This window comes from Chionomys nivalis, chromosome 12, assembly GCF_950005125.1.
Source record: "Chionomys nivalis chromosome 12, mChiNiv1.1, whole genome shotgun sequence".
Classification (NCBI taxonomy): Eukaryota; Metazoa; Chordata; class Mammalia; order Rodentia; family Cricetidae; genus Chionomys; species Chionomys nivalis.
This window is the reverse complement of record NC_080097.1, coordinates 3,704,492-3,729,015: the sequence shown is the minus strand read 5'-3', so window position 1 is coordinate 3,729,015 and position 24,524 is coordinate 3,704,492. Positions and strand designations below refer to the sequence as shown.

General features: G+C 45.7%; 1 protein-coding gene across 1 annotated transcript in view; it reads left to right on the top strand.

Moving 5' to 3' along the window:
• Positions 1-24,071, top strand: part of Rap2a (RAP2A, member of RAS oncogene family) — a 28,716-nt gene extending 4,645 nt beyond the window's left edge. Inside the window, exon 2 of the mRNA XM_057786662.1 lies at positions 20,623-24,071. Within this exon, the coding sequence (XP_057642645.1) occupies positions 20,623-20,860 (238 nt within the window). The 3' untranslated portion in view covers positions 20,861-24,071. The remainder of the gene's footprint in view (positions 1-20,622) is intronic.
• The last annotated feature ends 453 nt before the right edge of the window (positions 24,072-24,524 follow it).

The window sequence follows — 24,524 nt, the reverse complement described above, 5'->3', positions numbered from 1 at the left end:
CTCGAACTCACAGAGATCCGCCTGCCTCTGCCTCCCGAGTGCTGGGATTAAAGGCGTGCGCCACCACCGCCCGGCGAGTTTGACGTGTCTTATTCATTTGCTCTATGTCTCATTTCTTGTTACAAGAATGTTTTTGTTATTACATACGTGTGTGTGGAGGTCACTACTCATTTCTTGTTACAAGAATGTTTTTGTTATTACATACGTGTGTGTGGAGGTCACTACTCATTTCTTGTTACAAGAATGTTTTTGTTATTACATACGTGTGTGTGGAGGTCACTACTCATTTCTTGTTACAAGAATGTTTTTGTTAATTACATACGTGTGTGTGGAGGTCACTACGACTTGTGCAGCAGAGCTCCTTTGCCCACGGAGCCATTGTCTTACTCACCGTTCTCTTGCCGTGAAGACACCATGACCACGATAACTCGCATAGAAGAAAGCATTTAACTGGAAACTTAACGTTTCCAAGGCTTTCTCCATTGTCATCATAGTGGGGAGTGTGGTGGCAGGCATGACTCTGGAGAAATGGCCGAGAGCTGTATCCTCATCCACAGGCAGACAGGCACCTGTACCTGGCGTGGGCTTGTGACAGGCTCACCCTAACAAGCCACGCCTCATAACCCTTTCACATAGTCCCACTCCCTGCTGAGTAAGCATTCAGATACAGGAGCCTATAGGGCCATTCTTTTTAAAACCACCACAGCCATCTACCTTTTAAAATGGCGTACTTATCTTTATTTTATGTATATGAGTGTTTACCAACAAATACGTACGTATGCCACGGAGGTCAGAGGCTGCTAGGCCTCCAGGGAACTGTAGTTACATGTGGTTGTAAGCGGCCATGTTGGTGCTGGAAACCAAACTCAGTTTTTCTGCTAGAGCCGCAAGTGTTCTCCTCTGAGCCCTCTCTCCTGCCCTCTTTCTTGATGTCCAGCTGGATAAGCTGGACAGCCAGGGACCCTCCCGCCCCCTTCAGCCTTTTCAGATACTAGTTTAAGAGGGTTCTGGGTTCTGAGCTCAGGCTCTAATGCTTAGATGGCAGATGCTTTACCAAATGAGCCTTCTCCACAGTGCCCATGGTCTCCTCATTGTACACACACACACACACCCCCCATACGGCTTCTTCTCAAACCAAGCGAACCTCTGAAAATTGCCTTCATGTGTAAGTCATGTGCTTTCTTCTTCCTCTTCCTCCTTCTGCTCCTCCTCCTCCTGTTTCTTGAGTTTGGATAAGAAAAAAAAAAAGAGTAGTAAGCGCATATATTTTAATAAACCAGAGTTCTTACTGGTTAATAACTTCCTGTTTGTATGTGTTCCAGGGCTAGTTGTGGTCCTACTAGAAGTATCTTGGGATGCCCATCATAGGCTGTAGCCCCCAGACTTTGAGCCTGACCTGTACGTCCAAGCACGCTCTGGTCCCTCCGTGGCTCCACCAGCATGTCCACTCCTAGTTGCTCAGAACGCTCTTTCCGGGTTTTCCTTCTGCCCTAGAACCTGTTCGTCTTTCGACAGAGTCCATTTTACTCATTCTTTCATCCCTGCTTTAGGTTTTCTCAGCTTAGAGAAGCCCCTTTCCTCTTACCAAGCAGAATGGCTTGCTGTCCGATTTTCTCACTAGACTAACCCCACCAAGGCTGCCTGCAGCCTGCTCTTCCCTTTATGTTCTTACCACTTGTGAGCATTGTTTGCTGCAGGGATGACTTGTAAGCCTTCTCACGGAGCTCTAACCCAGGTGGCTAGCTCAACAACTAGCATTCGGGAACAATAAAAATACAGTGGAAGAGGAAGCTTCAAAAAGAAAAGCGTTTGGACTCAGTTTCCCCGGGCATTTTGGTGTTTCGAGTCGATTCTGTAAGAGTGTTTCCAGTTAGGCCAGCAAGGAAGATGTCAAATGTCTGGTGAACTGTACAGAATTGGGGGGGGCGGGGGGGCGGGGAGGAGTCTTCTGGATGGAAGAAGTGGTGTGGGAGATACATAGAGTTGTTTCAGAATGTTAAAGAGACCGCACCGACTAAACTATAAACATCCTTGGATGTGTTGCGGGAGGTGAGGTTCCAGATGGTAAAACTTAATGCTGGAAGGTTCAAACTGTGGCCGTAAGCCTCTGGTGAAGAGCAGTAACCAGAACTTTGCAGAAGTAGTAATAGGGGTGAGATGATCGGCATAATGGCCGTTCTGTTCGAAGGACAGCAGTTTTAACTAGTATAATTTAGTATCTGTATGGTGTATAAAGGTCGTGAGCCAGCATGGTGTCTGTAGAAAGACAGGAGTAAGTTGTTGGGAATGGATCCATCCAGTTGTGGGAGAGAGAAAGGTCAAAAGCGCCCTTGACATCTGAACACGAGTGAATGAGTGGAGTAACTGGGGTTCCAGCTGAGGTGGTCTTCGTTAGAGCACTCCTGTGTCTAATAATTGGGATACTAGGGAAGGCCTTGAGGGTCAGGCCTGCACGATGTGAAAAACTCTGCCTAGTTCAGGCTGAGATTAGCTGAAACCTACTGTGTGCAGCAGAAACGAATAGATGTGGCTGGGAACAGAGATGAGAAACAAATGCATATAGTTACGGGTAGAGTTTGAGAGTCACAGTGACGACCACAGACATTGTGCTAGGCTAGGGCCACCAGGTGTTCTAGATTGCGGACAAGGCGTTCGGCCCTTCTCAGAAGCCAGCGTTGAATCCAAAGCTAGGCTTGTAAGGTACAGGGCCTAATGGCTGTGAGTCACTTTTTTAAATTAATGACTCTGTGTCATGAAAAGTTGATGACAAATCTGACAGCCTAACATAGAACAAGGAATTTAAATATGAAAAAAGAGAGTAATAGGAAATGTTGATCCATTTAAACACAAAACTAAGAGACAAACACTGTAGCAGTTGTGGTTACAAAATAGAATATTAGCATTAAAACCTTCAACGATATGGAAGGGTGTTAACCCTAAGTACAGGATAAAACGAGTTTTAGGTGCCTAATTCCTTATCTTTCATTCAAGGACTTAAGTAGTTAAAAACCTAAATTTACTTTAAAAATAATCCTAAGAGAGCTTGCTCTTTGAAAGATGAGTTTATTCACTAACTGGTGTACACATCATCTTTATTTGGTGTTCACCACACTTCAGTGGAACCGTCGCCCAAGCTGTGTCCAAGCCTGTGCATCTCTCCATTCGTTTACCTTGAGCCGTTGTCCACGTGCTCCAAGGATGCTTAAGGTGGATTTCCTTAGCAGGCTTTTAGGTACCTGAGTTTTGTTAGCTGGAGACAGCATGCAGTAAGCAGTCTGTAGGACTCAACTCATTGCATAATGAAGGCTTCGTCTATAAGTTGCTTTCTATGTTCCCAAGTTGGTTGGTTTGTGTTTCCTCTTGAGGGAGAAACTTGCTTTTGTTGCACTGGAAATGTTACATAATATTATTATGATACAATAGTTTTCTCTTGGCTATTCTAGGATTGGGATTTTTAAGTTTAATTAACATTAAGGAAGATCAGCACAGCCAATAGGAAGACCTGACAGCACTGGAGTCTTATTTGGTGAAAACCCTTAGATGGGTCAGTGGCTGTGCACGGATACACATGGCACACTGAAGTGCAGTACAGTTCACATTTATGCATATTTCTAACAAAGGACTGTCGCACAAAACCACGCACATTGTACTTGACTTAAGAGACTTCTCCGAGGATTTTCTCTCATGCACACTTTCCCTGTGGTCATCGTCTTCAGATTCTAGGGAGTCTACTGTGGGGTCTGTGGTAGAATTTTGACTTTCCTCTTTAGCTGTTGTTCTCTATTCTTTTTTGGTTTTTTGTTTTGTTTTGTTTTTTTGAAGACAGAGTTCCTCTGTAGCTTTGGAGCCTGTCCTGGAACTCACTCTGTAGACCAGGCTGGCCTGGAACCCACAGAGATTTATTTACCTCTCCCTCCCAGGGCTAGGATTAAAGGTATGTGCCACATGCCTACCTTTTAATGGAAATTTTATAGTATGCAGAAACAAATATTAAAAGCATGTAAATAAAACATAAATATGCATGTAAAATTTAAAGAAATCAAAAATACCTGGAAAAGTCACTGTAATTTTATAATAGTATATACTGGATACGAAACAGCTTAACTTTTTGTTTTGTTTTTTTAGCTTTTCACTTTAAAAAAATGGAAATGTTTGGGAATAGTCGGCCTAATCCAACAATATCACCTTTATTCTACTTGTGTGAAAGCTGTAATACAAACCAAACAGAGCCTGATTTTTTAAGCTAATTCTGTTGATTCATGTACACTCCTTCTCCACCTCCCCTTCCCAAGTGCATCCCTTCTCCTGCACACCCAGCTTTGTGTCCTTTGAAAATAAATGTGTTACAACTCAGCTGTGCTGCCCAGGTGTTCCTGGGTGTGCGCCTTAGCTGGAGCATGGTGGACTTAGAGCCATGATTCTCACCTTCAAAGCTGTGGCCCTCCAGTGCACTCCCTCACGTTGTGACCCCCAGCTGTAAAACCATTTTCATCGCTACTTCATAACTGCAATCTCGCTACTGTTATGAATCGTAATGTGGATATCTGATATTCGGTACCTGTGAAAGGGTCATTCTTCCCCCGAAGGGTCGCAGCCCACAGGTTGAGAGCTGCTGGCTTGGAGAAAGCTGTCTTCCTCTCCTAGCAGCTAAGAGTGGACGTAGTTCAGTGGGTGTGGCCTTTCAGGTCCGTCATTGCCATAGCTCCCAGGGTTCACAGCTGAGTATGATTGGTGATTACCTTTCTCTTCTGGCGGTGTTCACAGCTCCTTGCAGCATCATGAAGACTAGCCAAAGGTTTTATTTCACCATGTCTGTAACTCAAGCGTGTGGTGTCCTACAGTTCCTTTCTGGAGGAACCAAGAGCACTGGCAGTACCTTGTGATGTTCCATGGCCTATGAGATGTCACCAGCCACCAGCTAAAAGAAGTCACTCATTCCTGGCCCTGGGCTTTTCATTATTTAGCCTCTGGTGTCTGGTGGGCATCATTGCCCCATAACAGAGTCCAGTTCTTAATAAATTTCTGTTTAAATTGAAGGTTGATAGTGATATTGGATGTGATGTTTTGAAGTATGTGAGGTAAAGTGAGGTTATGGGTACTGGAGTCAGTTATTAGCATGTTTTATTAAGGTCATGGTTGGAGAAGCCCTATCACATGTCGCATTGGAAATTGGATGCAGCGAAATACTGATGTTGGAATTGTACTTTTAATCACATGTTGCTGAGGAGTGTTTCTGAATATGGTGTTTAAAATAGATTGCAGCTGGTTAAATAGGCAGGCTTAAATTATACAACCCTGTTCATGATGTCGAAATACAGTCAGTGAATGGGGTAGGTAGGGTGTAGTTTGAGGGATTTGGCTTTATTTTTGTGTTTTCTTTTGGGGGGGGGTGTTTTGTTTTGTTTTTGTTGTTTTTTTTCTGTTTATGGTATATATAAGATTTAAAGGCATACCCCAAACTGACATTTTAATGAGAAATGCCATGACTTGTATAACTTTATGTGTTTGAAACTCTCGTAGTAATGAGAACACCGTATGCTTCCGTCTCTTGCTTACATAAGGCCCACCTCCACTTTCTGCCCTGACCAGTGCACAGACACACAAGGACGGAGCCCGGCATGCCATTAAACTAGCGGTGTTGTTGGTGCCCGTTTCTGTCTGTCCTTTTCTGCTCTGTTCACCAACTGCTCCCCATGACCTACCAGAGTGCTCTCACCGCACAGTGTGGAGATGCCGGCTCAGGTCACTTCACGCAGTGGAACTGTCTGGTGCTGTGAACCAGTTCTCCTCTCTGGTTCTCCTGGTTTTCTACCATGGTGTGCTCTTTCAGAGTGTGAAGACAAAATACTTCCGGGTTTGAGCTGGCATCACAACTACAGGCAGAGGTAGTGTAATCCTGTTCATCCAGTAAGGAAAGTTTGCTCCTGCCGGACTCAGCCTGAGGCCGAGCGAGGGATGCTGTTCAGGGCGAGCATCTTCACTCTAGAATTTCATCTGAATCCAAAAGTGTTCCTAACCCTAAGCCTGACGGCTCAGCTTAAGAGCCCCACACCTGACGTCATGTGACTGACGGCCCAGCGGAAGAGTCCCGACGTCATGTGACTGACGGCTCAGCGGAAGAGCCCCACAGGTGACATCATGATCTCATGACGCCTGCGCTCAAATCGTAGGCGCACTGCACATACTGTGCAAGCTCATGTCTAAGATGTGTTGGAAACTTAATGAATTTCATGCTTAAATGTGGATGCAGCCATGCAAACCTTCCAAAATCTGCCATCTGAAGTGCATCTGGTCCCTCATGTTTCAGCTAAGGAGTATTCAGTTGGCATTTCATGAATTTGCCGAGACAGTTGGGAGGGTTCATGGACAGTTGTGCTGGTTCAGGGTGTTGTTGAGTCAGTAAATGGGTGAAGACGACCATGGTTGTGGAGAACTCCCAATCACTTAGTAAAACCACCCAGGAGGCAATTGTAAACCTTTGCTTAACACGTTTAATATAAGGGAGTTGTTTCTCGTACTTTCTGTCACCTCAGAAGTTAATAATTCAGAGTGGAAATCCTGTATCATATTAATTATTCAATGCATATTAATATTTTCTACTTTACCAGATGTCTTTATGGCTCTCTAAGTGAAATATTAGTATATTCCTCTGTCAATCGCTATAACATTTTATTATAGATTCTGAATATGCTCATCTTCCAGTTTTCAGTGAATCTTCAAAATAGTCTGTATACTTCTCAAATATGAAATTTGATTGTGCATATTTATCTTCTTCCGTCTGTGGAGACCATGAGTGTGGCTGTGCTGAAGGTGAGCTCAGCCCTGACTGGCTATGCAGTCAGCTTTCTCTGCATTTCAATCTCTTCATCCGCGTCATGGGGATGATTAATAACTGAGTCCCAAAGTACCAATAAGAAAGATTCAGGAAAAATCACGAAAGAGGGAGTAAACCCAGGCCCTTCTAAGAGTGTGTGGTTTCTCAGGACTGGCTAGGAGTGACATGGAGCTAATCCGAGCCACGGTTCCTCCTGCTCCTCCGCTCCAGCCTCATGGGGTGTGTAATGAGACCTGTGCCGCTTTGAGTTCTGAGTCCTTGCCACCCCTGGTGACGAGGACTTCTTAGCTGAGAAGAAATTTTAATGGTTTTAAGTATATGTGTTTTAATTACAAAATGATATACAAAAGTAATCATTATAGAGTATTAGTATTTTTTTTTTAAATATTTATTTATTATGTACACAATATTCTGTCTGTGTGTACGCCTGCAGGCCAGAAGAGGGCACCAGACCCCATTACAGATGGTTATGAGCCACCATGTGGTTGCTGGGAATTGAACTCAGGACCTTTGGAAGAGCAGTCAGTGCTCTTAACCTCTGAGCCATCTCTCCAGCCCGAGTATTAGTATTTTTAAATAACACTTTTCATCCTGAGAAGTTGTAGACCTTTCCATAAACGCCGAAAGCCCTGCGTGCTTAAAGGTGACATTAACACTCTGTGGCTGCTTATATACAGTAAAGTGTTGACAGGTTTTTCTTAGTAAACAAATCCCTGAAAAAGTTTTATCTGACTTTGTATAAAAATCATAACTGTCAACATCAAATAATATGGCTTAAACCACCTCATTTGCATAGTATTGCCCTGGGCATTATGCAGAAGAAATGCAGGGTGCTATCTTTAGTCGATGTGCCAGAATGCACTGTCAGTGAATATAGACTTGACAGTTCTAACTTATACAGACGTACAGACTTTAAAACAGCCTGATTTTTAACTTTCAAAATATCTCCCACCAGAAACATTGCTTTATTAGGCCACCTGTCTTGGGGAATCTTTCACTCGTTCTAAGTCATTAAAATCAGAAAGCTGCCTATAGGAATAATAACAGTTACATATTTACATTGGTCAGTGCCCTAGTCCTCTGGGGCTGCTGTAGACTGGGTAATTTGTAAATAATAGAAATGCATTGTTCACAGTTCTGGAGGGTAGAAAATCCAGAATCAAGATACCAGAAGACCTGGTGTCTGCTGAGGGCCTGTTCATAGAGACCTCCTCTTGCTGCATCTCCATGAAATTGGAAGAGAACAACTGAGCCCCCTTGACTGCTTTCTAAGGGCGCTTAACAGTCTCTTTCACGGGGTAGCCAATCACCCGTCAAAGTCGCTATGTCTTAGTTCTGTCGCACTGGGGATGAAGTTTAAACCTGTAAGTTGTGGGGAAGCTCAACATTCAGAGCACAGTGGGTGGATGTTCAGAATGTTTTTATCTCCTCTATCCAGAATATAATTTCCCTCTCTCCCTAGTGACCCATGTTTGCTCACACTGTTTCCTTGTCTGACTTTTGGAACCGGCAGTCTAAACAGCTTTGGCCATTAGTGACCTCCGTCAGTAAAGTCAACCAGATGCCCTGTTAGGACCTGTTGTTAAGTCCAAGCACACCTGAAGGCTGGCTAGAATCCCATGCATACACACGTGAAAACTGTCAGGACATTAACAAATGGCGTCCATGCATGAAAGCTCGTTAGAAAGTGAGCCAGGCTCTGGATTTGTAGAGCGTCCTTCTCCGTACGGACGCATGGACTGAGCACGGTGTGTTATAACCCATCCACCAGCGGCATCCCCTCAGCAGCCCACCGGCCAGCTGGTGCTTACCCCCGTCTGACAGATCACTGCCTCGGCTGTGACAAGCAGAGCGCGTTTCCTGTTAAGGCCACCCAAGCACACCGTCTGGCACTGTTGGAAAACATGGCTGTGTGAGGAAGGAAGTTTCTCCCATTGCCCTCACGGCACATCCTTTCCTTCGTAGGCCATGGCTTCCAATAATCCCTTTGAATGAGCACTCCTGCTCCAGAGGTGACCGAATGTGTCTGTGTCCCTGGATCGTAGGCTTATGCCTGCTGTGCTTTCCATCCATCTCAGCGATACCCCGGTCTGGGTATGGATCGTGTGGTTGCCCCTGATTCGACCTCAGACTCTGCTCCCAGAACCATATGAGTTCAGTGTGTGCGTTTCTGCCTGTGACCGTGAGTCCTGACCTGGCCAGCATCCTTACTGCTTCTGGTCATTGGTTAATCCTCACAAGCTAGAGACTTGGTCGGTTTCAAAAGCACATTCTTTTTTTTAATTATTATTATTAAGTGACCTAAAGATGGCCACGATTCGTTGATACAATTTCCATTGAGAAAGAGCATTTATTATTCTTCCTTTTGAGTGTGGTCTGAACATTAAGTGTGCCGAGGAGATGCCCAGCCAGTTAGGGGCCATTCTGCAAGGTCTAGCCACTTCACTTGGGTTCCTCATCCCCTGAACTGGTGTTTCAGACATGTAGGAAGCCCATTGTTTCTTCTGGGAACCCCTGAGGAGGCCTTGCAGCTACACGGAGCGGCTGTCTTCCTCCATTCTTACCACTGAGACTGTCCCACCCGCCCCAGCTGAGCACCTCTGACTGACCGCAGTTAGCGGGACGTGGGACAAAAAACTGAAGTGCTGCCCAAATCACGACCAACAATGTGGAGTCTAGTGAGGTGGCTTAGGCAAGCTTTGCTGTTTTTGGTTTTGAATACTTGTTTTTCTTCTTAAATATTTTAAAAACAGTCATATCTTTAAAAATGTTTCCTGAAGATAAAGACATGATGGATGGATGAATGAATGAATGAATGAATGAAACTTAACTCTTCAAAAGGTGGCCAAACCCCCTGCCATCTGCCCCTGGAATTTACCTAGTGCCACTCAGTTATTCAGGCAGGACTGTAATTAAAAGATCGTATTGACTCATATTAAGAGTATAGCATATTCGAGGCTGGAGAGATGACCCAGCAGTTAAGAATTCTCACTGCTTTTACAGGGGCCCTGAGTTCAATTCTTGGCACCCCTAGTAGGCAGCTCACAACTGCCTGTAACTCTGGATCCAAGAGAGCTGAAACCATTCTTCAGGTCTCTCCATGTCCCTGCACTCACACGACACATCCCCCCCCCCAGACACATAATTGAAAATAAAATCTTTTAAAAATTCTGTTCATTGGTGTATTTTTAAAGGGTATAGCATATTAGAGTGTCAGCAGGAAAATCTGAATGTGTAAACCTTTGCCTCTGCTCGCCCTTCCGTGTAGCCTTGAGTTTGTTTATTAAGACAGCTGGTATAGACCATCTCAGATATGTTACTAAAAAAGCTTCTTCCATGTAACGGTGTTTTTCTGCACCAGCTTTAACATCCAGCACCTTGGAATATAGGAAAAAACCTCAGCAAATGTTAGTTGAATTTATGAACAAGGTCCCTTTGGGTCATTGCATGCGTGTTTTGACCATTCCCCTTTCCCTGTGTCTTCAAGGACCCTTAATAAATCCGTCTAAGCAATCACAGAAAGGCCATAGCATGGTCTCAGTGACATGTCTGCCACTTGAAGCAGCCTGAAGGTCATGAGGAAACTCCTCATTTGAAATCCATCCCTTTATTGTCCTGCACGAGTACCTGTGAGCATCAAGAAACAGCCCCAGCAGTGGGACACGGCTGCGGGTCAGACGTGGCTGCAGATCAGACATGGCTGCGGGCCGTACGTTGCTGCTGGCCGTGGCTTTGTGGGCACAGCTATGATGCAGACGCAGCACCGCTGGTTCGTAGGTATTAATACTTTAACACAGCAGAGCTGGGGCGCTGCTTCTCTTGTGTGTCCCACATTGTCGTACATCACAGCCATGGCTCCTGTCTGGTGACAGCAGTATGTGGTGAGAAGAAAGATCTTAGAATAAGGGAAAGTACTTGTTTGTGGAAGAGGCTGGATTGTCAGCTTGCATATATCGGGGAAGTAATGTCTCTTGTTTTTCTCTTTTCCGTGGAAATTAATAACTTTTAGTCTTAGTAGTTAGATTTGGACATACTTGGACCAGAGAATGTAAGCCAGAAACAAGAGGGAACGATCCTCAGCACAGGTGTGGCGCATTTCTTTATAGCTGTACCACGGCACTTAGGATCTTCACACTGGCGTGCTAACAGTCTGCGGACCCTAGATGACTAGCTGGCATCCCTCTAGTAGTTTGCACTAGCCATATCACCTTAGTGGATAATTGATGGGAATGCCGAGTGCAGAGTCTGGCACATACCAGCCCTCTGTAGGTGCTGGCTGTTAGTAATGCTGTCACTATCATTGTCATTAACATTGTAAGTTACTATTTCTATCTCATGAGTAAAGAGCCAGGGCTGGGGAAAGGCGGACAGAATATCTAAGTTAACAAACATCCTTCTAGTTCCTTTCTGTGTTCTGTGCCCTCTGTCTTTGTTCCAGCTAATGACCAAATGACCAGCCTTGACTATTAGCCTAGGAGTGAGCTCTTCTCCAGCTGTCATGGAGCCATCACACGTTTTTATAGGATACTTGGTATGGGTTGTGGCCTGTAAAAGCAATGCTTTAAGTTAGTTGCCATGGAATTGGTGTAGAGGGGAAGGTAGAGGGGGTGAGAAATAGATTAGAGCTGTCACAGACTGGAGCTCAGGTGTGAGTTATATTAGAAATGAAGGGTTTGTGCATATGAAAATTATGGGATGGATTTTCTCACGTCCCGTAACTCCTGCTCTGCCCCGCCCCTGTAATCACTGCTCCGCGAGGCCTGTTGTTACAGCCCCTCCTGTCCCGTACCTGGTGATGATTAGAGACCCCCAGCCTACCTCGCGCTCTCCCACGCCCCAGTAGTTTTCCTTATAACTATCTGCGTATGGTTTTTGTGTGAGTGTTGACTTACAGCTCCGTCACGCATCCGTCACTGTGAGGAGCCTCACTCTGCCGCAATCATCGGCTCCATCTCCTTCACTTCATCCGTTCTTCTCCCATTGGCCACCTGCCGCATCCCTTGCTTCACGTCTGTCCCAAAGACCTTACCAGTCAGCCTCGTGACCACGGACCAAGGGTGGTGCCTGTGCCTGACGCCCTCTTCCCCTTCCTGGGGAATTTCCTTACTGGGGAGAATAAATGCTGACTCCATTAATGTCATAACCTTTGCTTTCTACAAATGCAAATTGTTGAAATTTAGCATTTTTGCTTTGGTTTTTGTGGGGTTTTTGTTTGCTTTGTTGTGAGGCAAGAACTCTCTGTAGCCCAAGCTGACCTTGAACTTACGGAGTCTCCCACCTCAGCCTCTCCAGCGCTAAGATCATTGGCATGAACGGCCACATCTCATGGCTCTTGGCTTTAGGTCTTTCTTGGGGTGTGGTGGGGGCTCTTCTGCTCGGTGGCTTGCAGGAAGGAGAGAGCTATGTGTAAGACTTTTTATGATAATACGTGGTCTCCCAGTTAGACACTCCTTGTTCTCAGTTCCTAAAGCCTCAGCTCTCTCCGGTGCAGTGGAGGCAGCTCCCATTCTAGCCAGGGACTCAGCCTTGCCACATCCGGTGTCAGCCTGTTTTAACCAGAGATTCCAGGTTCAGCATTCAGCTAGAGGTGAGATGCTTAGTGTTTGAATGACCTTCCCCCTTCTGTAAAGCTCTGTGTTCAGAAGTCTGTCTGCCTTTTGACTGATTTTTCAATTGCTCGGTTTAATTTGGAGCCTAAAGGCACCTACAGGAACGAGTCCGCCAACAGCTGTCCCTTCTCTCTCCTTGTGATCACATCTGTGGCGCTTGTAGCAGAATCAACCCGTTACCTCTGTTTTCCCACTCAGTTTCTAGACGAGGCTTTAGGCCTGCACTTGCAAACATCTCCCCACAGATACACGTTTCTGGCATGAGTAATCTCCGTTTCTTATGACAAAGGACCAGATTGAATATAAGCATAGTTTCATTTCCCTTTTTTAAATAATTAAATTTATTCATTTATTTTACATCCCGGCCGCAGTTTCCCTCCCACCTCTCCTCCCATTTTAATGTGGGTGGTTTTGAATGTCCTGGCACTCCTGAGAAGGTCTGAGGGTGCAGTTCGTGGGCCTGATGGTGAAGAAAGCCTTCAGAGCTGCGCTCCTTTGTACGCCCAGCGGCACACGGCTCTGTGGTTTCGGCGTATGCGGTAGGACAGAGAGTCAGCATCACAGGAGTTGAATTTATGATTGGCAGGAGTCAGCAAAGTAATTAATTAATCAACCTAACTGCGTTTTATATTATTGTAGCACCACACCCCTCAATATGTCTTGAAGGTTATTCTGCTATCCTGCTTAAGTGAGGATTTTGTTAAGGTATTATTTTTATTGAGGTTTCCCCTTCATGCAGTGGAGCACAGGTACCTTCAGACACATGGCTAGCTGCACACGCTGAAGGAAGCCCGCAGTACAGCCCGCGACACAGCAGCACCCTGCATATGCTGAGCCCCCTGCTTTCTCTGCCTGCTCTCAGCCTGTGGTCCTGTCCTCCATCATCTTCTTTGGGCTCCTGTTCATTTACCCGGGGTAACTGAGATTCCTACCACACCTGCAGACCACAGAGCCTGTGCCCCCAGCCGGAAGTAGGGTGTTCCTCCCACAGGTGTTGTGTTTGCCCTCCACAGAGTTCTCACAACGAGTTCATCTTCCAAGCACAGTGAGCAGACAGAGGAGAGGGAAGAGCTGAGAGCTTCTACCCCTTAGGCCGCCTTCCTGGCTCTCTGAGCTGGGAAAGCAGTTGACATTTGCTCGCTGAATCGTGTTGTTGCCCTGGCCTTGTGCATAGCCTGATGTGGTTGCTGAATGCATTTACGATGCCTGTGAGTTACCTCCCATCTCACTGGGGCCATCTGAACGAACCTGTAAGGTGCCATGTCAACCCTTGTGATTTCTATGAACAAAGTTGATTTTTCCTTAGACGGCACGGAGTCCCTGACAACTTTGAACATCGTGTTCATATCATCATGTTTACTTTACATTATAAGTTTCTCACTGTTTAAAATACCGAGAGAAAGTCAAGGCAAGGGAGTCGCACAAAAAAGCCCTGTTAAAATGAATGAATGAAGTATTTAGTCAACTGAGTACAAATCAATTTAGAGGAAGCAGGTGGCCTTACTTAGCCCATGCCCCTCACACCAGCTAATGGCCTAACCCGGACCAGCCCAGGAACACTGCTGGGTGCAGGAGTCTGTCCTGGAGGAGGGAGGTGTCCTCGGCCTCAATCACTAGTGGTGGTGGTGGCATAATTTGTCACCCAGTGAAACTGTTTGCAGCCACACACAAGTCTGATGGACTAATCTAGAAGTGGGACTTTTCTAGTTCAGTGGCTTAACAAACAGACACATGGGGTTTTGTAAATACACATTTTATATGCCCTTTGGTGCAAAACCACTCTTCTTAGTATATTCATTAGATTCCTGGTTATGTTTGCCAAAATAAAAAATGGCACTGATGGGATAAGAGTAAATTATGGTGCAGTTTTAGAATATATATATATATATATATATATCATATATACGTGTGTGTATGTATATATATACATATATAATATATATTTATGAGTCTATATAGTTTATTTATTTATTTTTATTCTTTTTTTAATTAAAATTTCCACCTGCTCCCCGTTTCCCATTTCCCTCCCCCTCCTCCCACATATTGCCCCTCCCCCACTCCCCTCCCCCTATCCCCACTCCTTTTCTCCACCCCCCACTCCATTCCCCCTCCCTCTCGATACTGAAGAGCAGTCCAAATTCCCTGCCCTGCGGGAAGACCAAGGTCCTCCCACTTCTATCTAGGTCCAGGAAGGTGAGCGTCCAAACAGGCTAAGCTCCCACAAAGCCAGTTCATGTATTAGGATCGAAACCTAGTGCCATTGTCCTTGGCTTCTCATCAGCCTTCATTGTCCGCCATGTTCAGAGAGCCTTGGGCAACTGAGGAGAGGGAACCTGAAATGACCCTATCCTATACTGATGAATATCTTGCATATCACCTTAGAACCTTCATCTGGCGATGGATCGAGATAGAGACAGAGACAGAGACCCAATTTGGAGCAACGGTCTGAGCTATTAAGGTGCAAATGAGGAGCAGAAGGAGGGAGAACATGAGCAAGGAAATCAGGACCACGAGGGGTGCACCCACCCACTGTGACAGTGGAACTGATCTATGGGGAGCCCACCAAGGCCAGCTGGACTGGGACTGAATAAGTATGAGTCTATATAGTGGAATACTACTTGGCCATTATGATAATATTCCATTTATTGAAATAGATCATAATATTGAGCAAAATGAGACTACTAAATGATAGAATCACTTTGTATTAAAAATGTATGCTTATGTTAATATATATGAATAGGAAAGTCCAGAAGTTTATACACAAAACAGTTACGGTGCTCATCCTCCCAGGCGAGATTAAGAATGTTGCCCCTCCTCATTTCTTGGAATTTGTTTGCTCTTTTTGTTTGTTCAAATTTTGATGTATTGCTTGGTTTGACCAAAGAAGCCTGAGGAAGAAACTATTTCCTCCCCCTAAGGGCAGAAGTTAGGACAGTGAAGGGGACCAAGTCAGACATCACGACTCTGAACACAACAAACGTCAAAACTCTGAATTCTTAACACTAATGTCTGTCAAGCTGATTGAAGGGCAAATAGTGAATGTCGTGTGTCACTGAAGGTGCTGACACACTCAGAGACCTCCGGTGGGGTCGGCCCACAGTGATGGAAGCGTCAAACATTGCCATTGTGCCTCAGAACTCTTAGTAGAGGGGATTTTAATTCTGGGCACAAAGTTGAACAAGGGACTAAGGAAAACCTTTCTGTTTCTCTTTTGAACTCAAGGAGAATTTTATTTCAACCAGCTTATGGCCAAGACCAGCATAACAAAATCCCAGTGATACAGGCCCTTCTCTGAACCTGCTGCAGTGCAATACCCTCAAAAGAAACTGACTGCCCCGTAGATCTCGTGTGGCTTAGCTTGATGGGTGCATGGACTGGAGAGGGCGTTGGCTTTAGACGTGCTGCATTGAAAGTCATGGATGAGAAGCATCCAGTGTGCTTGGGGTGGGCACCAGCGATGAGCCTGGTCATTACCGATGCCTCCTGAGCTTCAGTCTTCATGGTTGGTGTATGGATAGGTACATGTTTTAGTACCTCTGGAACAGTCCTGGAATCAGTCCTAATGACCAGCTACGCTCAGATGTCCCCAGAATAAAGTGTACATAAACACATGTGTTAGGACAGTTATGCAGCTGAAACAGCCTGTTGATGAGCACACTCAAATGCTTGGGAACCATGGTGTTTACAGAGCTGCCTCAGAGAAGCCTACCAGTGTTCTACAGCTAAGCAATGCTTTGTGCAATCCGTCAAGCACAGCTGCTTAGAAGAGCCAGTTTCAGTTATTCATTCACTATATAATCACACTCATGAATATAACAAGCAGCATGTAAATTCTTGTTAATAAGACAAATGTTTTCCACAGCCTACAGACAAAAATAATTGGAGCCACACCAGCCACCTTCTGACCCTGACTATGGTGTCCCATCCATGATCAGGTTAACAGTGACTCATAAATAGAGTGATTTTGGGATCTTGCATTTTCAGCTTTTTCCCAAGTGGTATGCTTTGAAAAGGGAGAAAAGTAAAGAAAAGCCACAGGGCTGTGATGAGAATCAAATATGAGAGTAACTGCTGTCGCCTACTGACAAGGTGTCCAGCCCTCCTCAATAATAAAGCTGACCCTGTTGTAACTTGTAGTAAGAGCTGCGGGCCTCTTCCCACAGCCCGGCTCATATGAGGTCGCTGCTGGCACCCCAGTTCCTCAGGTCTGTTTCTCAGATGAAGTGTGTGACCTGTACAGGATTGGGTAGGGATGGGAGGGGGTCCTGCGGTTGCATCCCACAAGCCGTTGTTATTTCTTGAACCAGCAGCCTCTCGGCATGTAGTCCATGTCTCCCTTGGGAGTTTCCCTGGTACTTATGTGGCAGATTCCTACCCCTTCACATCACATCACATGCCACCTTCCTAGGGAAGCCTGTGCTATCTCTCTGAGGACGGCGCCTGTGCCCAGTGTGCTCTCTGGTTCGCCTCTTCTGTCTCTGGCAAATCTTAACTTACGTATCACCTTTTTTTGTTAATACCTGTTCCCTCTGCTAGGCTGTAATCAGCACGAGGGCAGATGTCTGTTGTTTCTTGTGCATTGTAAGTGGGAACAGTAGTATCTAAGATGTAATAGGTGCTTAGCAAGAAAATAGGTTGAATGGACAGGAAAATATATGATCCAAAGTACTAGTGGGTTGTCTGCCACCCCTCTGCTTTCAGTGCACAGTGGGCACTCCTTAGGGCAGCCCTTGGCATCCCACACACCGCATGTAGACAGTTGGCTGCGTGGCTCCTAGACGTGTCCTCTCTCCCGTTAGTGAGTCAGTGCGTTAGCAGTAGCTGCTCAGTCCTCTGGTCCCACAGGGTCTCCTAAGGTTTTCTCACCCTTGTTGACTCTGCTCCTCAAACACACTTTGATGTCTCTCCAAAGATCATCTTGTGTCCGTCGAGCAGTGCCAGGCACTAAGTAGCCGGTAGCCTGGTGAAGGTGTAGCTATTGGTTGTGGGTTGGGTCACCATGTCTGATGTGATTCTTAACTTTCGGGTTTAAGACCACTTTACTAGTTCAGCAGACAGGCACTTCAGTGACTGTGTCATATTAATCTATATCTACAAAATGAGCTAGAGCAGGTTCTGAGGCTAAAGTCTTGTCTGGTTTGGCAGTTGTGTTCTTTCTTAAACACACCCTATGCTATAGCAGTAAACAGATCAGTTTGCTGTGCTCTTCACAAGGCTTTGCCTGTCCCTTGTCTTCTCATTGTGCCCCACGGAGACCCAGGTTTTTCCGGTGTGCCTTTACATGTAGCACCCTCCCTGTCGTCCCAGCCCCCTCCCACTACTGTTTGTATCTTCTGTAAGGCCCCATGTTTTGAGATTTCATTTCTGATTCTCTTGTCTCTCATTATGATTCTTAGCAAAAGACAGAGAAGGATCAAGCAGCATCTGGTTGCTTTTGCTCCCTCTCTTGTCTGTTTCCACCTCACAACCCTAGTCCCTTGGCACGGTTTGTTTCTCCTCAGAAGATCTATCTCTCCATCTCTTGGTCTATGAACTTCCTAACCCCGTCTTCTGCCAGGCTGTGGTCTTACTTCAGTGGGGACAGCAGGAGGGGTGGGCACTGTCCTGTACTATCTAATGTGGACTTGGGGACAGCAGGAGGGGTGGGCACCGTCCTGTACTATCTAATGTGGACTTGGGGATTGTCTCATCCGGCCTGTACAGCATACTTGCTGCATTAAATGGGAGCAGATACTCCAAATCCATTTTATCCACAAAGATGAAACAATGCGGTGATGGTAGGTTAGCCCACCATGTCTGTCGAGGCTGTGATCATAGGTTAGCCCACCATGTCTGTCGAGACTGTGATCATAGGTTAGCCCACCATGTCTGTCCAGGCTGTGATCGTAGGTTAGCCCACCATGTCTGTCGAGGCTGTGATCGTAGGTTAGCCCACCATGTCTGTCGAGGCTGTGATCGTAGGTTAGCCCACCATGTCTGTCGAGGCTGTGATCATAGGTTAGCCCACCATGTCTGTCGAGGCTGTGATCGTAGGTTAGCCCACCATGTCTGTCGAGGCTGTGATCGTAGGTTAGCCCACCATGTCTGTCGAGGCTGTGATCATAGGTTAGCCCACCATGTCTGTCGAGACGGTGATCGTAGGTTAGCCCACCATGTCTGTCGTAACTTTGAACCCCCAGACTGAAGAGCCTGTGTCAGCAATTGCTAATAGCTCAATATGTTTGCAAGTTTTGAAATATCCACATATTTCATTAGATCCTGTACTTTTCAACTAAAAGTGTCTCTCTCAAACAAAAATTATAATGTAGCTGCGTTGTATTTAAGCTTTAAGATCCGTAAGATAGTTTTATCTGATAACAGAAAGTGATCTCTGTGTTGGTCTTCCACTGTGTGACTGAGGATGACCTTGAACTCCTGATTCTCCTGCCCCACGCGTGCTTTCTCCAGCCCTGCATTAGAAAGCACTGATTTAGAACGTGCATTTTTATCGTTGTTAAGGGTCTGGTTAGGTGTTAGCTTCAGCTCAATAAGGTTTCCATGTTTCCATCTGTAAGTTGCTTCATCACCAAGCAAGAAGGAAGGAAGTGCAATTCCATGCTTGTGGGTAGAACAGATGAGAAACTAGCATCCTGACTGTCCACAGTGTCAGCTCTCAGCCAGGCAGCTCGGTGCCCCAGGTGAAAGTGATGTGGGAAGTAGCTGGTCGATGGGTCTTTGTGCTACAGCTGCATTGTCACCTGTGCTCCAGAGCCAGAGGTACTCAGAATAGTGTGTGTGTGTCTGCATGAGTGTACACGTGTGTGCGTGGGTATGCATGTGTGCATGTGTGCGCACGCGTGGCTGGTCAGTGGGTCTTTGTGCTACAGCTACATTATCATTGTCACCTGTGCTCCAGAGCCTGGGTACTCAGAATAGTGTGTGTGTGTGTGTGTGTGTACCCTCACTTAGGCCATTGGTTTGCTCTCTTGTGGAAGGAAAACATAGGTGTCCGTTGGGGATATACTCGGCTCTAAGGGAAGTAGGGGAAGCATCTTGACAACAGTGAAACTGCACAGAAATCATGGGAGGGGAAACTTCCCGTAACTCGGTCTCCTACATGTGCTGTGTGCGTTGTGCTTCAGTGGGGTCTTGCCTGCTTCTCTCGTCTGGAAGGTTAGCCGTCTCTAGTCAGATTGGCTAAGACTTACATACAGTCTTGCCAAACATATACACACTAATTTACACTAAAATCACAAAAACAACAAATGCTTTGAAATAGCTTTTAAAGTGAGAGGTTGGGAGTGGTGTCACATGCCTCTAATCTCAGCACTTGGGAGGCCGTGGCAGGCAGATCGCTTATGAGTTCAAAGCCAGCGTGGTCTACATAGAGTCCAGGCCAGCTACCTGGTGAGGCCCTGTCTCAAACCACAGGGTGAGACCTGGGACATAAGCTGTGAGCAGCACCGGGTGTTCTCGTCCCGACAGGTCTCATGTCCTGTTCCGTGTGGAGCACCTGCTGTGCCAGTGGCTTGGGACCTCTGGTTCTCTACTCTTTTCTTATCATTTGTTGGTCTCAGAGTTCGAGGTCAGAAGAAAAAGAGAGGCAACATCTCATGAAGCTGATAACTAAAATTTTTAATCCTTAAACAGTAAAAAAAAAAAAAATGAACTTTTTCTTTCTGCTGGCTGATACTGTATGAGACAGGGTATGCCTCTAATGCTTTCCTTCTTGATGAATTCTATTACACTCTTTGCTTTCATTTTCTTTGCTGTGTCCAGGAGCTATTTAGAAATGATTTGTTTGCGTTCTTATAGAATACAGTAAAATACAATTATGTTCACAGTAAAGCTCATGATTGCATGACTGGCTGACGTTCTGAGCGAGCGTCTCGTGGAACAGATAGCATTTAAATTAAGAGAAGTCAGTCCAAGATTCTGAGAATAATTCCCCAAGTATATCTGGAAAGGATACATAATTGACTTTAAGGGATACATAATTGATTAATTGAAAACATCATTTGAAAAGCCCATTTACGATCCCCTCTGGGAGTGGTTTCAGGATGCTCTCGGTGAGGCCAAGCCAGCTGTGCACGTCATGTTTCATGTGGCTAAAGAGACCATTTATACTGCCCTGTTGAAAGGAGAGGAGATGTGTTTGCCCTGCCTGCTAACCACTGCCGTACGTGTGTGTTCTTCCAGGTATGAGAAGGTGCCAGTCATCTTGGTTGGAAACAAAGTGGACCTGGAGAGTGAGAGAGAGGTGTCCTCCAATGAAGGCCGCGCCCTGGCCGAAGAGTGGGGCTGCCCCTTCATGGAGACTTCTGCTAAGAGTAAGACAATGGTGGACGAACTCTTTGCCGAGATCGTGAGGCAGATGAACTATGCAGCTCAGCCTGACAAAGACGACCCCTGCTGTTCTGCCTGCAACATCCAATAGCACTCGACCATGGCTGTCCTGGACAGGACTCATCTAGGCTTGTGGGCAACAGTAGCCTTGTCTACTCCGTTGCAGTTTGTAGGATGGCTGGCGGGAATCCACAGTGCACCGCAGCTCTCGGGCTGGATGGCAGTTGTCGCCTCTGAGTACCCGTGGGTCCAGTGACTCAGTCTCCACCATTGTCCTCAGCCTCCCGTGCATCTGCAGTCTGCAGGCACCCCATGGAGCTACAGGGTGATTTCATTTGAAGTGACCGTGGTATTGCCACTGAGTTAACAGAAGCCACTGCTGTGTAAATTAAAAATAATCGTGAGAGAAAACCAGAAGAATTCCTATGACCACTAACAAAATATTTTGTCGTCTTTAAAAAAAAGTAAAGGAGAAATATTTTCCTACAAGAGTACTGAAGTCAGGAATTGATGGACTGTCTGGCCAGCTAATCCCACCAGTGAAACAGCTGGCCCACCAACAGCATGGCAGGGAGTCTGCGCACTCAGCTGACACAGTTCTGTTTTTCAAATTGCTTAATCGCAGGTGTTTTCCTAATTTGTGACATGAAATCCACTCACCTATCAATCCTCGACAGAGTAAAAGTCAGAACAAGGTCCTATGAAAAGCCAATCCGGCTGTAGAATTTGTTGAGTCTCCTGCTTTGCCTGTCGTGAGTTCATGAGAATTGAAAGCGCACACCCCCTCTCATCACAGAGCAGGGATGATCTCCAGTTACCGAGCAGGAAGGAAGCTGCTGAGATGGAGAGGTTGCCTCGCCTTACTAACGAGCACTGCAGTCAGCTAACCAGTACCATCGTGGGAGGAAAACGAAGCCATGTGACACCCACACGTTCCCGCTTGCAGACGCCTCACAGGACAGGACAGACACTTGACCTTTTGTGTGTGTTCATGAAAACGGCCTTTAAGGGCTATGGTTGATACGACCCTTGGCTCACCTGCTTGGGCAGTCCGGGTTGCTGTAACAGCTTTATTGTAGGCACAAAACAAACACAGATGGAATAGCCTGTGAAGTAATCTGGGCTTTAAAGTAGGATATACGTTACGATAGAGTGCCAGGGAAGGGGCCCCAAACCCTGTGCTCCTCCCTCCCGGAAGGGTTACTGAAGTACACACTGCTAGACTGAGTCTTAGGTGCTTCAGCTCAGCGTCTGGCTTCCCTAGCCGTGGAGTGTTTGTCATTGCATGAGCAATGGCACAGGAAAAGAATCTGTTCAGGAGTTTCATGATGAAGTGTGGCCGAGTTCTCACCTCACTTCGCAGATAAGTGCTGGCCAATGCCTTGAGCCGCCTCTGCAGATCAGCCAGGCCTTCAGCACTCTGTGCCGCTGGGCCTGGACGTACTTGGTGCCCACACCTCCCTGGTTCCACAGTCTTGTGCAAGTAACCGCTTAGTCTTATGTGTGTAACTGAGAGAAGAGTGTGTTTGTGTGTGCATGTGTGTTTATTCCTAAGAATTTGGCACAATTCAGAGATCATTGCCTCTATTGAGAATCTATACTGCAGAACATAATGTATGAGAAAACATTTTTTAATTATTAGTCTCTTATAAGCCATTGAAATCCCCTCGAGTGTTTTAGTAACTGGCTTTAAGCTTAGAAGATAGGAAAAAAAGGTCAATGGTGTTTGTCATGTGTGAGATAAATAAATAATGTGGGTGAAAACCAGGTCCTGGGTGTTAGAGTCCGAGTCTTTTTGGTCTTCAGTGTCTTTTTCTCCAGTTAGGAAGCACTGCATTATAGGACAAAAAGTCCTAAACAATTTTCTTGGAACAAAGTTCATTATGTAAAAGCTGATTCGACTCAGACATATTGAGAAATCAGATTCAACAAGTCTGTTTTACTTACTGAAACAGAAATGTTAGTGCACTGACTTCTGAGGCCTCTAACTTGTGAGATGATTCTGATGTTTAAAGTCCCATCGTGAGTAGCAGTTTATGATACTCCGTATTGAGAGCAGCTGTGCAGATTCCACACTTTCCCATCATGTATGCCTGTGTAGGCATGCAAAGGGTAACATGTGAGAAGCCTGGCAAGGTGTGAGGTGGAGGTGTTTGTTCCTGGGACCCAGTGTTTGCACCGTCCTTCCTAGTGTGCAGACTTCACTTCCCCAACACAAACTGTCCCTCCAGTGTGAATCTGACTGTTGTGTGTGATGTTTGCCAAGATGGGAATAAAACACCCGAGGACAGGAAAATGACACTTACGGGCACATGAGATAGCGGCCGCAGAGCAGAGCCGGTGACTTCGCTTGCTAGTTCCTAAAAGCCCGAATTCAACTAACTAGAGAAATGAAAGTTTGTTCTAACATGCCTTAAAAATATGGTTTGACCCAAAGACCCACTTTTTCTTTAGTTATTATCAAGTTTTCTTTGCTTTGCTTTTTACTTTTATCAAAAGGCAGGTTTATTTATTTTTTTTTAGGTTTACTTCTTTGAAGGTATAACTTTCAGGTTCTTTTAAGCTGTGGTTGTGATGGTAGCCAATGCCTTTCCACTGTTGGGCTTCCACGAGACAAGCCAGCACGTTCTGGGAAGTCTTCTGGGTCTTTCCTTCGCCACTGAAAGGCTCTCTGATGCGCCCACCCTTTGCTTTGTCGAGTTGGGGTGTGGCCCAGTCACTAGAGCAGCCACCACTCCGGGCTGAAACTACTGATACTTGCTTTCCTGTGTGGCCCGGGACGCCTGCTGTTTGCGTCCCAGCGTGAGTGTGGCCGCTGACTGTGAAGTGAAGCCTCTTTGTCTGCTGCTCTTGGGGTAGTTTAGTTTCTCAGTTCTTCATCAGTAGCCCCTCCCCCGCTCCCCACTCCACCCCCCCTTAGCACTGGTTAAGCTTTAATTGTCTCCTCAGCCAATCAGGTGTTAAAAAGACTGTGGGGGTCCTTTCTGTTTAACTTGTCATTGTGCATCTGTCAAACCTCGATCAGGGTTTCTAGAATGGCTGCAGTAGATTTTGAAAACAGACTTACCATTATCGATTTGGGGTTTTCCAGAGATACAGTTCACAGTTAATTGTTGAACTCTAATACAACTGACCATTTAAAATTGAACAACAGTTTATTGTTTTGTAACAATGTCGAGTAAGCCCCGACATTTCAATTGAAACATGAATTGTAGTTATAACTCAATGCAAAACAAACTCAACAGTTGTATTTGGAGTTATTTTAACAAATAAATTTATTTAATGAAACTCTGACTTGTTGGTTGCTTCTACTTGGGAGATGTATTCGTTATATACAAAAGCAGATACTGCCTCATAACGAGACCAAACGCTCTTCATCCAGAACCCCTTGGACCAAACTAATCAAGGGTTCATTCCATAAGAAGGGACGGTGATCATTTTTGTGGCCTTTAAAATAACTTGAAGATTTGAAATCAGCATAAATACCTTCTAAGTATTTTCTCTTCTTTATTTTAATGATAGCTGATCAACTTGAAGCCTGGTGGGTTCTGGGGAATTCGCATTAACTGGCAGGCCTTTGTGGTCCTGCCAGCAGCACTGGAGGTCTTCAGAGTCCACCCACAATGGCCGGAGGCTGACTTTGTTTTCAGGTCGTGTGGTCCGAAGGTGCCAGAAGCTGGAGGTTGCGGTTCTGTTGGGCTGGAAGGCCAGCTTGTATGTGAGACCCTGTGAGCGTGGACAGACGCTGCCGATTG